At 40.9% G+C, this 14,386-nt stretch overlaps 1 protein-coding gene across 1 annotated transcript in view; it reads right to left on the reverse strand.

Annotated features, from left to right (window-relative positions):
• LOC117819604 (contactin-4-like) overlaps positions 1-14,386 on the reverse strand; it is a 184,149-nt gene that overhangs the window by 154,685 nt on the left and 15,078 nt on the right. The window contains exon 3 of the mRNA XM_034693060.1: positions 2,315-2,490. Within this exon, the coding sequence (XP_034548951.1) occupies positions 2,315-2,490 (176 nt within the window). The remainder of the gene's footprint in view (positions 1-2,314; positions 2,491-14,386) is intronic.

Below are 14,386 nucleotides of genomic sequence, written 5' to 3' on the forward strand. Positions count from 1 at the left end.
TAAAGAACAGATCCTCAGAAAATGTACTTAAGTACATTTACTTTGATACTGCCCAACACTGTTCACTGCACACCATGTAAGAGGGAGATACACTTTTGACTCCACCATATTTACTTGAGAACTCATTGGACTGATTTATTATTCAATATAAAAGATGAAGAACTTCAGCTCAGACATTGACTGTTATTGATCAAGCTAACCACCCATATACAAATTAGCAGCAACTACACAGCCTACAGTATATCATTGTTTAAATGGTGTATTCTGTGCACTGAACACATTAGTGCATCACATTTTACTGCAAACTCTGGAATTCCTTTGGCTCTACTTAAAGCTAGACTTTGTGTTTTTGCACATCAGCATATCACAGTGTAAGTTGTAATTCTTATACAACAGTTAACTGATATGGTACTAACATTAATATCATCTTCAAGTTGTTTCGTCAGCCGCCTCATGAAATAAGTATTTTGTGCTATATAAATAAAGATTGATTGATAGTTTTATTTAACAAATGATGAAAACTGTAACAAAAGTTAAACCGATACCAACAGAGCAGTTCATGTGATACCTTGTATATGTCACTCTATGTAAACAAAAGTGTTAACCTTCTTAAAATGCTGTTCTGCTCATCTGATTTAAACACAAACAGATTTTGAAAGTGTTCAAATTATTAGAATTATTAAATTAATGTGAGATAAAGTTCTACTTGGAAGTGGACTCCAAACACTGTGAATCCTTGATTTACCGAGAGCTAGACTACACCACACCACAAACTGCTGTGGTAGTGGACCAATGACATGAGGCATGAAATCAAAGAAGGGGTTCCCTGATTGGCTGTGAGGGAAATTGTACAAATAGTCATATTGTTTGACCTGGGTAAAAAAGGATGAAATCATTTCACTTGGAATGATTCAAAAATGCTGGGTACGACATGTCGACTCCTCAGAGGTTACAGCCTGAGTTGTTACTGAACACTGCTTGTGTGCACTGATTTTAACATTTCAAATGTTCAAAAATATATTTTAATCTAGTTTAAAGCATTTGTAGTCCTAATGTAACAATCCCTTGTTATGTTTCCACCTCAGAGAGCAGCAGAAGAACAATATATGAAGGTAGTGTTAGATTCAGGTAACAGGCTAACATCCATCTGGAATACTGGAAACTGAAAATTCTGTACTCTCTGACTTGAGGTATGGTGAAGTATTTATGGCCACAGAAAGTTTAATATTTAAGATACAGCGGTCATCTAGAGCTCTAATTAAAGCTTACAAAGTTGGGCAGCTTTTTAAACACACATGAGGCAGCGACATTGACCATATAATTCTCAAAAGTGACCATTTCGTATGAGGTTTCGTCTTGTTGTGTATTTTGAGGATGATATTTTAAAATCTCAAATCAGAAAGCATCAGAATCTTATTTTGACACTTTCCTCTATGTGTCAGGATACTATATGCCAAATTTCATACAAAGATATCAAAAAACGCAATTTTAACCCCTTATTTTATAGATTTACATTATCCTGCCAGGAGCATTTTTCAAAAAAGGGGATTTTGGCCCCTCATGACCAAGTGGCCCCGAGTTGAGAGTGCTCATTATCATCTTGAGATGGCCTAAGGTATATGCTAACTGGAAATCCGAGTGAAAAAACAGTAGCAAAAAACATCCTGAGGGCTGGGCCTGACTCCCGGCCTACAATATAACTGTCTGTAGCTCTGAAGTCATATCTCATTGTGCTACTGAGGCAATGTCTGTTCCGTTAGCAGCCAACTGCTCCGCTTGTTCACCAGCTAGATGCTCACTGTGGCTGTACCTTAGCTTGCTGGGTTATTAGTTTTCATTGAGACAAAAAGAGTTGCCTTCTTCTCCCAACAATGATGCTAAGCCCAGGTGAAGGAAGTCCAGTCTTTACAGGACACTGAGCTGATAATCAGTATAAAGCTCCATGTGATTAATCAGTAACTACTTTCACAATGTCAACATGTTTAACTAAATCAATGGACATATTATAAAACAAATACTGCTAAAGTCTGCTGTAAGGAAGACATACTTCTAGAAGAGATTTGCCCGGTAGGTGCTTCAATTATTCACCATAAAAAGACATCCTTTGAGTTTCCCTCATACTTTAATCTTTGTATTTGATCTGCACACAGGGAGTTATTGGTTCCCCTGTGAGGTGTTTCTGTGTTAATCAGGCCATCAAGTAAAACCCACTGTGTTATCCTTGATGCCACTGCCATGTCTTTTTCTTCTGTGTCTCATTACAGTAGACGCCTCACAAGTTTGCTCAAACAAAGGCAGAAAAATAGAGACTCACATGCAAAGGTTAGACTGGCCTCTCGGCTGACGATGGTCCCAAAAGAGTTGGAGGCGAGGCACTGATACGTTCCAGCATCTTGGTCTTTGTTCAGATGGCTGATTCTGAGGTTGCCTCCAGAAAGGCTGTAGTGCGATCCAGATTTGGGACGGATTTCTGTGCCATTCAGCTTCCACCTAAAAAATAAATAGAGAAATTAACATGTAAATTAACAAATTAAATATTGTTTAGTGTGGGACCAGGATGGTGGAAGAATTCCAAATGACTACATGGAGAACGTGACCAGAACATTTGATTGTTTTTCTACCGGAAAGAAATAGACGATGGAGAGCGCCCAGAAAGCGTGCCCTCCAGCTTTGTGTTAATCTAAGCAGCAGTGAAACAATGTGGTGCCAAGAACTTGACTCGCTGAGAATAGATAGCATTGCAGGCCATCCATCTTGCCAGACCCCAGTCAAACAGCATGAAAATGCTGCTTAATCATTATGTTGCGACAATTAAAACAAATGCCTGCAACCTTCCCTCCACACTTGTGCATTCCAAAGCAGTCCACGTGATAATTATTGAGGTAAGGGGTGATCAACAAAGGGTGTAATTTACTTAAAAGAGAACAGACTTTCCAATCCATCCACACAGATGCACCTAAGTAGAATAAACACAGGTGGGAGTTAAATTAGTCATAATCACACAATCGATCCCCCAGCCATAACTTTCTCCAGCCAGGGCGAAAAAGAGCTTAGATGCTGCTATTTGTTATCAATGATATATAACCATCAAAGCAATGAATGGTTCTGCTCAGATAGACGAGCATTAACGAGCGGTTCATACCTCACTGGAGAGCGGACAATGCACATTTGATTAGCGCCCAAGGTGATGAAGTGCTTGATTATTTCTGTGAGGAGAAGTTCTGAATTTCCCTCTGCTTTGATTTTACTACTTTCTTTGAATGGTTTCAGGTTCAGCTGGGGAAACTGTGTATTGTATCATTTGTAAAAGAAAGCAGCTTTGATGAGAAAAAATGGGGATTTGCGAAAGCCCCTTTGTACAGTAGACAGAATTTGTGAAAAGCTGTTTTTGTGCCCTGCTCTCTCTCTCTCTCTCTCTCTCCTCGTTGTGCCAGTATTGGCCCTTTTGAGACATAAGAACCTTTGAGCGAAACATTGACAATGGTGTTGCATCATCATTATAGTATTTCATGCTACAGTTTATGATATAATTGATCATTTGGACCACACTCACTTTCTTCTTCTGTTGTAGAAAATGAACTTTATTTGGTGCCGTGCCCACTGGAGTCGTTACAGAATTCTCATGTAATACACAAGTAGGAGCTGATTACATCAAAAACAATGTCAGACTCAGTAAAACACCCCGCCTACTGGCACTCAAGTGTCTGACAAACAGCAGAATATTTGTGAGCCAGGCACTGCAGCACTCGAAAAAGCGCCTCTACAGACTTTTTCCTTTAATAGACAAAATGTGTAGCACAGTGGTCTTTCATGGCCCCTCTCCAGTTCAGTCATAAGTAAGTGCATGCTCTCCAGAGCCTTATTACTACACACAATAGAGAAGAGCCTGGGGGGTGGTGGTGGCTGCAGTCTCACAGGATTACAGAAGCGATTCATTTGCAGCTGAAGTGAAGCACACAAAAATCAACACAAATATTTTACTGCCAAGAAACACCTTCAACCCAAATGAAAAGGCAGAGCGGACAAAGAGGAGAGTGATGGCCTAGACCGCATTATCAGGCTCAGATGGCGGCTCACTTTGTTTCTGAAAAGGGTTCCAGCCCAAATAAGAGCAGCCTTTTCTCTGTTATAATTGCTCATTGAGACTCGTCAGCATTGTGTCAACATTCGAACGGGTCAAATGGGTGAAGCTTGAAAACAAAATGTTGCTAAAGCATAGCCATGAATTGTATCTGTCTTTTTAGAACATTACACCGGAGTGCTAATGAGTCTAAAAAATATTTAGATTTATCTGCATGTGAAGTCATGTCCCATGTTAAAAAGGAGAGAGATGCTGAAAAATGCACCCCTTTATGAATGTGTGGGCTAATTAAACACAGTGGTAGTTTGGGATAATTGCTAACCCAGGACTGCTGCTTCTCTTTGGTGACAAATTAAAAGCCCAATGACAGTTCTTATCACTTAAATCCAATTCAAAATAACTAAGAACAAGATACAGTAATTTCCTTGAAACCTTAACTACAGTAAGGGGAGCCGTATTAAACAAACAGCATGGATGGATCATCATGATTGAGGCATGGTGCATCCTTCTCAGAGGGAGGTATAGAGCAACAGATTACATCAAACTCGCATAAACTAGATAATTTAATAATTCTATTTACAATGATGTATGCTGGCAAACGGGCCACAACAGCAGTTCCATTTGTTAGGCACATGCTTTATGTAATCATGTAACAACAGGCTGAGTACACAGGCATAATACCACACCATCTGGCTTATGTGGCTGTGAATGTTAGACGGTCTGTTCCTTTTCTTAAGCCTTGTGTTTTTAATTTCTTAAAACAATACAGTCATGTAATCCTGCTGTGTCACTGTAGTACAGTACTTCATTAAAGCTAGGGTTGGTAGTCTCAGAAAACCAGCATGAATTTGAATGTAGCTTTTCCTCATGACTCCGTCTAACCCCTCCCCTCCTCCCTCGGAGCTCCTCCAAAACGACGCCCCCCCGCTCACATGCACGAGCGCCGCTGATTCTCGACCATATGATCGTGACTGATTCAAAACCGGTCCTCACCAAAACATTCTCATAGTGAAAGTTAAAAACACAAACAAATATGGCTGCTGTTAGCACTCACAACTATCATGCTAGCATTATCCAGTTGTACTGGTGACAAGATATCAGGAGAAAAGTTATAACACATATAATACTGTAACAACTCTACTGTTTGTTAAACCTGTTCAGTGTAGATGTTCTTAATTCCTACAGTGTTGACGGCCAGTGAAGGCATCAGGAGAGGTGTAGATTGTGTGAGTGGGAGAGAGGAGAGGAGAAGTTCTTCATTCATTCAAACATTGATTGTTGTTTTGTTGGTTGGCGTGATCACGGCCGACAGTGACCGGTTATTAAAGCTCAACGTGTTCACGAATCGGCTCGTCATCACTACAGCGTCCGGACGGATGGACGCTACAATAAATCTATATTTTCTGTAGGACTTACTGAACGTCATTAATTATTCTGCTTGTTGGTGAGAGCTTTTTAGACTCTGATCCGGACTACAGTCCTGAGCAAAGCACCTCATCAGGTCAGAGGGGACAGGCCTGAGGACGAGCGAGAGGGGCAGTAAATAGAGTCAGGGGAAGTAGAGGCAGGAGACGGGGACTCGGAGGAGTGCACGCCGGGGAAATGTACGCGCAGGAGGAGGGCAGAACGGCTGGACGGGATTTGATTGGTTTAAAATTTGGGGAGCCAAAAAACGGTGATTGGTTGGTGTTTTCCCAGGTTTACTCCGGCTGTAGATAGCAGTTTTTTTTCACTCTTTTTTAGGAACACATCATGTAATGATTGCCATCAGGACATAAAGATCATTTTAACCAGTATGACAAAAAGTGTATCTAAATCTGATTACCAACCCCAGCTTTAATGTCTGCTACTTCCTGGATGAATGTCAAATTTCATATTCTAGTAGATTTAAAGTGTCATTATTCACATGTTTGATGTTCAGCTAAACTGTACTCTCATTTTACAGAATTATGAATTATCTGATTTTATCACAATAGTTTATTCTAGTTGGAAAAATATCTTGTGATTTTATTCACTACAGACCTTTGTCTCTTTCAATACCATTCACAAGTCTGGAAACAGTTATCAACATGACAAGCTGTTTACATGACCTGACTGAAGCCTGTCAGGTTATTATGAGCTTTCACCTCTGTGTCTCTGCCTCAGTCAATATTTGGGTCATAACAAATTATTTTATTTTGATTTTTTTCATTATCAAAATGTTAGAGAGAGAGAGAGAGAGAGAGAGAGAGAGAGAGGGAGAGAGAGGGAGAGAGAGAGAGAATATGGATTGAAGATGTTTAACAAAAACATGAGATCATGGAGTCTGGTGTTGCTCTGTATAATGTAGGCCTATAGTATAACTTTATAACTAACACCATTACTGTATGAAATAAACTTCAGTCTGAAGTCTCTGTCAGCAGACACAAACAGTGACAGCTGACTGGTATACTTGATCCCTCCACAGGTGTGTTATGTTTTATTTTCAGACACAGTTGTCATAGGGACGATCTCACCTGTAGAAAATAAACGAGACGCACTCCGCGGAATGCTCATTTAGTCCCTTTTTATTCCTGTGCCGTTTTGGCAACGCCTCTTCAGCTGCACCAGACTGAATTTGATAAAACCGCCAACACGTCGTTGTAATAGTGGTGTTCTTCATGAAAACACCACCTGACGGGACCTGGGGCGGTACAGAAGTAGGCAGAGGTGGCTGCCTCACAGTTTTTACTGACGGAGGAACTCTGCACAGGTGTCACTCATTTTTCGTTTACAAGTTGCGCAGGGTATAATATACCGGTCCTTTTTTGACAGAGACAATAGAAAAACTTTGTGTAGCGGAGCCTTCACAATAAGATTAACTATGACACTTTTAAGCATGGTTAATAGTGAAACCGGTTAATCTTGACCCTGCACACTACAACATTTTTAAAACAAACCTGGACCAAAGAATAAGAATAACTCAAACAGGAGGGCCTCTGCAGCCCCGCTGTGACATCACATTCTATAAAGAGACATATGTCCTCATACCTTGAAAAGTGTGGCATAACAATTCTAAATAAAGTATCATCCTATACAGTTAACTGTAACTGTGTCGATGTTACAAAAGTGGCATGTGTTGCAGTTGTCAGCCAAAATATTTTCATTATCAGAAGAAGGAACACTAGAGTTACGCACACAATAATCCCTGGGACCTCATATACAACATGTTGCAGTGAAGAAATAATCAGACAGCTACAGCAAACACACAAACATCACACACCCAGCAAACATGTGAACAACACAAGGTCAACAGTACACAAACCAGAACATCACTGTAACAGAAAGAAGCCTGTATATATCTGGTCATCACAACGGCGGGGCTCCAGGATTGTTGAGGGCATGTTAATGGAACAGCTTCAAAGAGAGAGATGCTGTTTGATCAATTCACTCATTATCAGACCACAAACGGACGGGGAGGTTCTGAGGGTCAGACCTTAATACTGTGCCAAACAAAACTCCAGGATTTATATCCATAAACAGACACAACTTTAAACTTCTGAAAACGGATGATCAGTATGGTGAAGTGGTTTCTGATGGACAGATAGATCCAAGCAGTGACCAACTCTGAGAACTGAAGGTACTGTGTTACTGAGACAGTTACGCAGCTAATGCTACAATTAGCTGAATCTACAGCTACTACTATTCATCTCACCACTATCATCTATCTCTCTATATATATATATCCCTCTCTCCAACACAGTCTCAGCAGATGTGTGTCTAACATGAGTCTGGTCCTGCTGGAGGTTTCTGCCTGTTAAAGGAAGTTTGTCCTTGCCACTGTAGCTTGCTAAATGCTGCAAAGTGCTCTGCTCATGGTGGATTAAGATGAGATCAGACTGAGTCCTGTCTGTAAGATGGGACTGGATCTTATCCTGTCTTGATGTTGGGTCTTTGTTATTGATAGAACATAGAGTACGGTCTGACCATTTGTTGGGATTTGGCACTGAATTATCGACTGATCGATTGATCGGGTGAAGGGCTCTGAGAACTGGAGGAGTGCCAGTGTGAGGTGAAGCCCCAAGATTTCAGGTTCAAATGGGCTTGGGTCATTTTGGCTGGGCCTGTTAAAGCTGGGGTTGGTAATCAGATTTAGATACACTTTTTGTTATAGTGGTTAAAATGATCTTTATGTCCTGATGACAATCAATACATGATGTGTTCCTAAAAAAGAGTGAAAAAAAGCTGCTATCTACAGCCGGAGTAAACCTGGGAAAACACCAACCAATCACCGTTTTTTGGCTCCCCAAATTTTAAACCAATCAAATCCCGTCCAGCCATTCTGCCCTCCTCCTGCGCGTACATTTCCCCGGCGTGCACTCCTCCGAGTCCCCGTCTCCTGCCTCTACTTCCCCTGACTCTATTTACTGCCCCTCTCGCGCAACCTCGGGCCTGTCCCCTCTGACCCGATGGTGCTTTGCTCAGGACTGTAGTCCGGATCAGAGTCTAAAAAGCTCTCACCATAGGGGCTCTGACAAGCAGAAGAATTAATGACATTCAGTAAGTCCTACAGAAAATGTATATGTTGTTAGCGTCCGTCCGGACGCTGTAGGGATGACGAGCCGATTCGTGAACATGTTGAGTTTTAATAACCGGTCACTGTCGGCCGTGATCACACCAACCAACAAAACAACAATCATGTTTGAATGAATGAAAAACTTCTCCTCTTGTCTCTCCTCTCTCCCGCTCCGCACCGAGCACCTCTAGGGGGCAACCATCAGTCTCCTGATGCCTTCACTGACTGTCAACACTGTAGGAATTAAGAACGTCGTTTGGAGGAGCTCAGAGGGGAGGAGGGTAGGGGTTAGACGGAGTCATGAGGAAATGCTACATTCAAATTCATGCTAGTTTTCCGAGACTACCAACCCTAGCTTTAATAATACATTAAAGGTTTTGCCGTTTGTTCACAGCTTAGGTTTGTAGACTTGCTTAATCATTTCCTAATCAAATTGTAACACCTATTGTTCACCACTCAACAACTTTTATGCAAGTAATAAAACTGATAACATGTTTCTTTTTGTTGCTGTAGATTGTGTTGACCAATATACACTACCAGTCAAAAGTTTGGAAACACCTTCTCATTCAAGGGTTTGCATTTATTTTAATTATTGTAAACACTGTAGATTATTACCAAAGACATCAAAACTATGAAAGAACATATATGGAATTATTTAATGAACAAAAAGTGTTAAACAAAGCAGAATATGTTTTATATTTTAGATTCTGTAAAGTAGCCCCCTTTTTCCTTCATGACAGCTTTGCACACTCTTGGTATTCTCTCAGTCTGCTTCATGAAGTGGTCTCCTGGAATGGTTTCTAATTACATGCGCCTTGTCAAGAGTTCATTAGTGGAATGACTTGCCTTCTTAATGTGTTTGGAGACCATCAGTTGTGTTGTTCAGAGGTAGGGTTTGTACTAGGGGTGTCCCAATCCGATATTGATATCGGTCCGATATCAGCAAAAAAAAACCAGTATCGGATTATATCGGCCAGCATCTAAAATCTCCGATATAAGCAGTCCATTCCAGACTCCGCTGCAGCACTTCTATCCAGCAGCGCCCGGATCCAGCATGCATAGCCCACTTGATCACAACAACAGCGTGTGCTATAATAGGAGTGATGTGGGCCGTGTGGCAGTATTAAGTCCAAAAAAGACGTTGCAGCTGAGTGTAAAACGTGTCATGCACAAGTTTCCCGTGGTGGGGAAGTTTAATACGACCAACCTCAAAGTGCATTTGAAGCAGCATCACAAAAACAGCATGAGAATTTTCGCAAGCTACTTCTGTGAGGCCACTAATGAACCTTAAGAACAATCCTTTACATTACTGGAGAGCAGTGTTATTTTCATTGACGAAAATTATGACGATATGACTCTTATCTATTGTTCTCTGAGTAGTAGCACTTCATCAAGCCTTTTCTAACATTCCATACTACAAATAAGTAATAAAAGCATGTATCATGCATGCTGATATCGATCAGATCAATATCGGTATTGGCCAAAAACTAAGGCTGCAACATCGTATCGTATCGGAAGTGAAAAAGTTGTATCAGGACACCCCTAGTTAGTAAACAATGGATAGCCCCATTTGACTACTGTTGTAATCCAGATTATTTCATAGTTTTGATGTCTTCAGTATTAATCTACAATGTTGAAAATAATTAACATAAATAAAAAACATTGAATGAGAAAGTGTGTCCAGACTTTTGACTGGTAGTGTATTTATTAGCGGAGAACATCTGTCATGTATCTGCCTTTAGGTGTTGGTTAAATAGACGGAGGGGGACTGATTCTGAGTGAGGTCTATTGACTTTTATGAAGAGAGAGAGAGAGAGAGAGAGAGGAGAGAGAGAGAGAGAGAGAGAGGAGAGAGAGAGAGATGAGAGAGAGAGAGGAGAGAGAGAGAGAGGTGAGAGAGAGACAGAGAGAGAGAGAGAGAGAGAGAGAGAGAGAGAGGAGAGAGAGAGAGAGAGAGAGAGTGGCGCTGATAGTTCATAAGGTTTATCACAGAATCCGTCTGGACATGCTTTAAAAGCAATATAGAGACATCACTATAGAAAGAAATGTATCTTCCCCATGTCTGTCTTACACTGCTGTCGAGGTCTTTCTAGTCTCAATAACGACTACATGTACTGTTAGAAAAAAAAAAAAGAACAGTGACCTCTCGCCAAAATGCTGTGGCAGTCACGCTGGATGAGATCGATGGAGGAGAGATGGACACACATCCTTGTGAGGTTGATATAAAGAGGATTCCTCGTCCTGTAGTATTCCCCCTCTGTTGCCACAGAACCACACATGCATGGTTACATAATAAGGCCTTCCAACACTATACCAATGTCATTTATTGTAATACTTTAAGTATTTGTAGAAAAATGCGTCATTCTAGTTCTCCTGCATATTCAAATATCAAATACCAACAATGAATAAATCTGAATAATTATGTTGATATTTTAACAAACTGTCTCCTCATTTATGGCAATTTAACCAAAAGGAAATCACAAAATCAGAACACCTGCGTCCTTAGAGAGTTAATGCTGGTATATTTAGCCAAGGGGTAAACTCTGTGTGTCGTAGTTTTGATAGTGTAACTGAGATTCACTGAAAACTATAAACAGATGAGCAGATTAATAGCTTAAACAGAACTCTGGTGTTATTTCAGAAAACTTCCTCAGGGTTTGTGATCGAGCGATGATGGTGTTTATTTGCACACAAATCTGAAGCTATAAACATTTTAATTTTTTGGTCTGAATTCATCTTTACATAGAGGGTATGCTTTCAGGCTGATCGCAAGGAGTTGATTTGACAGTGCCAGGTGTTTCACATTAGGCATGATGTGGTTTGCATTCATGTTAGTAACATTGTTCCATACTCGGGAACACTTGCATATGTTCACAGTCTGTTACAGTATGTGGTGGTAGCAAATAGGGATGTACATTTTAAGTAATTGATCGATCTTTAGAAATGTTAATGATCAATTAACGATTAGCCATAAAAAAAAAAAACATCTCAAAATAATGCCAAATGTGTTTTTTACCCTGAATCAAATTTTCTTTCATGACACAATGTATATAACTGACAGTATTAAATATCTACAGATCATACTGAGGTGTTTAAAATGTAAAACACTCTGAATATCAACGTGTGGAGCAGGCTTATAATATCCGCGGACATACAGTCATATAAAGTGAAGGCTCAGACTTCAACATGTGGATTTACTGCAACAAGAGAACTGAACAGAAACATATTTAGACTCAGTCTGTCCAGTTTTCTGTCTACTCGTTCTTATTGAGAAAAATTTGCATGTGAACGTGGTCAGGCGTCAGCCGGGAGCGCAAACCAGGTCATAATCAGTCCGGCGTAGGTGAAAAAAAAGCACGCAGCTGAGCGTCTCTGCTGTGAGCAACACCTTCGTCAGCTGATTCATATGGAAACATGCTTTAAACTTCAAACACCTCCCTGATAGCTGAACCAATATGAGACCACATGATGTTTGTTCATCAAGTGGTGTTGGTGTTCCAGTACGTTCTTAACAATCAATTACTCAATACTACAATTAGTTAACATCCCTAGTATAGCAACCATGGCAACATTTTTTAAGTTATATTTTTTGGGTTTTTTTGCACCTTTATTAGAGTGGAGAGGAGAGTGGAAAGTGCTGGAATCAGGGAGAGAGTCGGGGAGTGACATTGGGAAGGGGGCCGCGGGCTGGAATCAAACCCAGGCCAACCGCTTCATGGGTGTGCAATTTAGCCATCAGGCCATATCCGCCGAATCCGCTTAGACAAGCATTATGCTTCTGCCTTTGCAGTCATCACTTAATACATTACTTTGTTTTAAAGAGTCTGTACTGTGAAAATTATTGTGTAATAAAATGCCTGAATAAATACTACTACGTTATGTGTTTTGAAATTGTATAGTTGTTTCCTGCTAAAAATCAATGTTATTATCATTTTATTATGTTGTTCAGATGTCATTTTTATTTTCAAATAAAGAAAACCTGTAAAACATAAAACTGTATGTCAGATTTCTTTAAGTGTACATGTGATGTGATTGCTGTGGAGTTGGTTACAACACAAGGGGCACCAGTTGAAATCTTGCCTTGGGCACCAGGTTGGTTAGGGCCGGCTCTGCGTTACACACAAAGCAAAGCTCATCACACGAGGTGGAGGGATCACATTCAGTGACAAACTCCTCTGACTCCAGCGAAAAGACGTAACTTTGTGTAACAATGGTTACATGTCGCAAAGATAATAAGCAGTAAACATAAAGAACCATTCAACACACTTGCAATAATCCCTCCACTGTATGAGGACATGCAGTACCTTCATCTTCTTTGGTGACACATCTCATTCTGATGTTTAGAATTTGCTTCATTTTTGTAAATAGTGTATTTGTAATAGGAAAAAACTCATAATAAAATAAACATTCAGTTTTCAAACAGGAAAGACTGGATTCTGAATATAATTATTAAACTTGTATATTTAAATCAGTGTGGCTGTTATTATTTATATCTTAAAGCAGTTAACGTCTGTACAGAGTTATACACAGAAATGTAATGAATGAAGCATCTCACACCACAAAACGATAAACAGTTTAACTAGCCGATGACAGCATTGGTGCAGACTCACTGTCTGAAAGTATAACAACACTCTGCTCTGTACTTCAAGGTTTGGACTCACTGTGGCAGAGAATGCAAACGGAGGGACGTGTGGAGGGAGCAGGCGTTGAAAGCAGTTTTGAAAAGCTCTGCTCCGTGTTGGACAATGGAGTCCGTCCTGCTGCCGTGGATGTTTTTATTATCTTGGAGACGCCACAATGACCCTTTCACAGGCCTTCCGCTTCAACATCTATCAAGCAGCTCAGAGGATGAAAGGGGGCCACACTGCGCTGATACCCTCAACAGAGTCCAAGAGTTATGACATCTTATAGCAGCCCGCTTCCTTGTGTGATCATGGTTGTGTCACATCTGCAACAGAACCGTGCCTTGAGTACACGAATGGTGCTCAAGCCCACTTCTTCAAGCGGACTCAGGCCCGGTACCCGAGTCTGCAATGATTGTGTGCATAATTGATGGGTATTTCTGATCTAAACGGTCGGGTGTCCGTATATGATGGGTTATTTTGAAATTGGCAAGTGTTGCATGCGATCCTCGTGCCTGACTTCCTGTCCCAGGTCGTTCTTTTCTGTGCAGATTGACGCGTGCTTGGGGCAGGCTGAGGTGAGACGGGCTGCAGCGCTCCCTGTGGACCCTAGAGCACTGACTAGAATGGGAACGTATCGGCTGCAGCCATAAAGCAACGCAATGCATCCTGTGGATTTTGGGGGTCAGGGCCCACCTCCAGAGGCCTGGAGGGTCAGCCAGAGGTCCCAGAAGCCAAACTCAGCCCCCCCCCCCCCACCAGCCCCCTTGTTCTGCTCTACTCCTTGACATCAAACTGAACTCCATTACTCTCGGGGGTTTTGCTTGTCCAGTCCTGTCATGTCTCTTCTCCCTGCAAGCCTCAAAACTTCATCCTCACAGCGGCTTTAAGCTCCAGTTTTAATTACTTTTACAACAAATTATTTTACACCAAGTCCACTTAGTGGCTGGGGTGAGGAGACGTGTTTCGTATTTATCGTCACATTTATACATTATACTTTTACAAAGGACTTTCAACGAATCACTCGGAGTGTGGAATTAGATTATTTTTTTTAAAACCTCTTCCCTCCTCTTTGAGAAAGATAACAAAACAGCTTTGTGTTTCTTCACTCTTGTTTCATAGCTGGGCTCACAAAACCAAACACGTATT

Source organism: Notolabrus celidotus, chromosome 1 (assembly GCF_009762535.1).
Source record: "Notolabrus celidotus isolate fNotCel1 chromosome 1, fNotCel1.pri, whole genome shotgun sequence".
NCBI lineage: Eukaryota > Metazoa > Chordata > Actinopteri > Labriformes > Labridae > Notolabrus > Notolabrus celidotus.